Genomic DNA, 2,805 nt, shown 5'->3' with positions numbered 1-2,805 from the left:
TGTATTGTGTGTTCCATCCAGTTTCTTTATTGGAGACAGTGGAATTCCTTTGGAAGTAATAGCAGGAAGTGTTTCTGCAGATGAACTTGTTACCAGAATTCACAAAGTCCGGCAGGTGAGAAGGAACATAATTGTTCTTTGTGTAAACATATGAAAATGATTAGCCAGGAACTTGACATTGGAGTATTTTTGCAAGTGCTCTCAATATTCAGGGACCTGCCATGCCATTAAATTGGAAAGTTAGTAAATACTCTCTTCCTGGACTGGTTTATAGTAGAATTTCATAACATGATTATGTCATGTTTAGGATTATATATATTAGATTTATCTACTTAGAAAGTATATACTTTGACTCACTCTTATTTTGGTCTCATCTGCCATGGTAAATCTAGATTCTTATCTGTTAAATTTCAATGTGTTTTCTTTCTAGATGCACTCATTAAAAGGTGAAACATCAGAGGCAAATGGCAGCCAGTCAGAAAGTTCACTTTCTACTCCATCCACCTCATTTGAACCTAACAATACTTCTGAAAACACTCACTCAAGAAATGTAGAACTTTGTGAGGCATCACCCACTTCTGATACCGCAACAGGTAATTTTCAGTGTACTTTCTGATACAGTAGAAGTACTCTTTCACTTCATTTTAATTTTTTAAAATTGATTTCAGAGAGGAAGGGAAAGGGAGAGAGAGAAACATCAATTTTTGTTAATCCTCACCTGAGAGCCATTGATCTGCTGCTTCCTGCATGCCCCCCAGTGGGGGTTGAGCCTGCAACTTGAGCATGTGCCCTTGACCAGAATTGAACCTGGGATCCTTCAGTCCACAGACTGATGCTCTATCCTAGGGGTGGGCAAACTTTTTGACTCGAGGGCCACAATGGGTTCTTAAACTGGACCAGAGGGCCGGAACAAAAGCATGGATGGAGGGTTTGTGTGAACTAATATAAATTCAAAGTAAACATCATTACATAAAAGGGTACTGTCTTTTTTTTCAATAGTTTTATTCATTTCAAACGGGCCGGATCCGGCCCGCGGGCCGTAGTTTGCCCATGGCTGCTGTATCCACTGAGCCAAACCAGGTAGGGCTCCTTCACTTCATTTTAAACGCCTCAGATTAATATCATTAGAAGTAAAAACATTGCCTTTCCCCCCCCCCCTCACATTCACCTAACTTAAAATTTAAGGGTTGTCTTAAATACATATGTTTGTCATTTAGTGGCAGAAGAGGATAAAGTCAGTGAATAAGCCCTTCAAACCCAAATAGGCCACAGTCCAGAACAGTTGATTTGTAATTTCTGCTACTGTGCTGTGGTTCAGGGACTGTCATTATGACACTCAGCTGTTTTTGTTTGTTAGTTTGTTTTAAATACATACTTTTATTGATTTCAGAGAGGAAGTGAAAGGGAGAGAGAAATAGAAACATCAATAAAGAGAGAGAATCATTGATCGGCTGCCTCCTGCAAGCCCCCTACTGGGGATCGAGCCCACACCTCGGGTATGTGCCCAGACCAGGAATCAAACCATGACCTGGTTCATAGGTCGACACTCAATCATTGAGCTACACTGGCAGGTGACACTCAGCTATTTTATAAATTTCTTTCCAGCCAGAGGATTTTGAAAGGTCCAAATGAGCTAATGTATTTGGAATTGTCTTTATAATAGATAAAATACAATACATATTTAAGGGAATAATATTGGTATTTTTAAAATTAGAATCCTATATAATAAAAGAGAAACAAATTAATCCTATATAATAAAAGAGATGCAAATTAACCATCCCTCTGCTACGCTCAAGCCACGCCCACAAGCCAATCCGAGTGACTATGCAAATTAACCTGACAAAGATGGCAGTTAATTTGCATACATAGGTGTCAAGTGCCCCAGGAGGCGACAGCGCTGCGTCCACAGGCTCCTGGGACCATTGCCAGCCCAGGAGGCGAGGCCTGCTGCGCCAAACCATGCCCTCAGGCTCCCAGGACCTTCGCCAGCCCCAGGAGGCGAGGCTGTAGCCACGCCTGCGGGCTTCTGGGACTTTTGCCAGTCAGGGAGCCAAGGCCACCTGCACCTAGCCATGCCCGCGGGCTCCTGGGATCTTGCCAGCGGAGAGCGGGAGGTTTGGAGGACTTGGTAGAGCAGGAGACCACTGGACATTAGAGCATAGTGAGAGAGAGGGCAGCTTGGAGGGTGCGGCTCCCTCTGTCACCCCAGCTTCCTCATCACAGCTGTGGAAACTGACAGCAGGGAGGAGGAAGTCCCATCCCCACAGAATCAGCCAGAAGCAGCCATTGGTCAGACAGCTCTCAGCAGCCTGATAGCCATTCAGCTGCATCTCAGACCGTGACAGTAGAGAGGTGGGACTATGTCTAAAGAACAACTGTTGATACAACGTAGCTCTGTAGCCAAAAGATGCCAGTGTTATAGACAGAAAGTGTCTGCAGAGCAGCGTGCACCTGATCTTGAAAGAAGGCGGTGCCTGCGACAGGATGTATCTGAACACCAGCGTTATCGACAGAAAATGTCAAAAGACCAACGTGCCTTTGAAGTTGAAAGAAGGCAGTGGCAACAACAGAATATGTCTAGAGAACAGTCATCAACAAGTGCTACCAATACCGGTAGGAACTGTCTTCTCAGGGAAAATGGAGTACATAAGGATGCAATTCTCAAACATGGTTGTGGTGGAATGACTATTCGATGTGAATTTTGCCTCTCACTAAATTTCTCTGATGAAAAACCATCCGATGGGAAATTTACTCGATGTTGTAGCAAAGGGAAAGTCTGTCCAAATGATATACATTTTCCAGATT

At 43.6% G+C, this 2,805-nt stretch overlaps 1 protein-coding gene across 1 annotated transcript in view; it reads left to right on the top strand.

The window, feature by feature from the left end:
- The window catches only part of UBXN4 (UBX domain protein 4), a 39,226-nt gene that overhangs the window by 9,884 nt on the left and 26,537 nt on the right, over positions 1-2,805 (top strand). Inside the window, exons 4-5 of the mRNA XM_015566145.1 lie at positions 7-115; positions 431-593. Coding sequence (XP_015421631.1) covers positions 7-115; positions 431-593 — 272 coding nt within the window. The remainder of the gene's footprint in view (positions 1-6; positions 116-430; positions 594-2,805) is intronic.

Source organism: Myotis davidii, unplaced genomic scaffold (assembly GCF_000327345.1).
Source record: "Myotis davidii unplaced genomic scaffold, ASM32734v1 scaffold2042, whole genome shotgun sequence".
NCBI classification, from domain to species: Eukaryota; Metazoa; Chordata; class Mammalia; order Chiroptera; family Vespertilionidae; genus Myotis; species Myotis davidii.
Note: the sequence above shows the minus strand (reverse complement) of the source record. Positions and strands in the feature narration are given on the sequence as shown.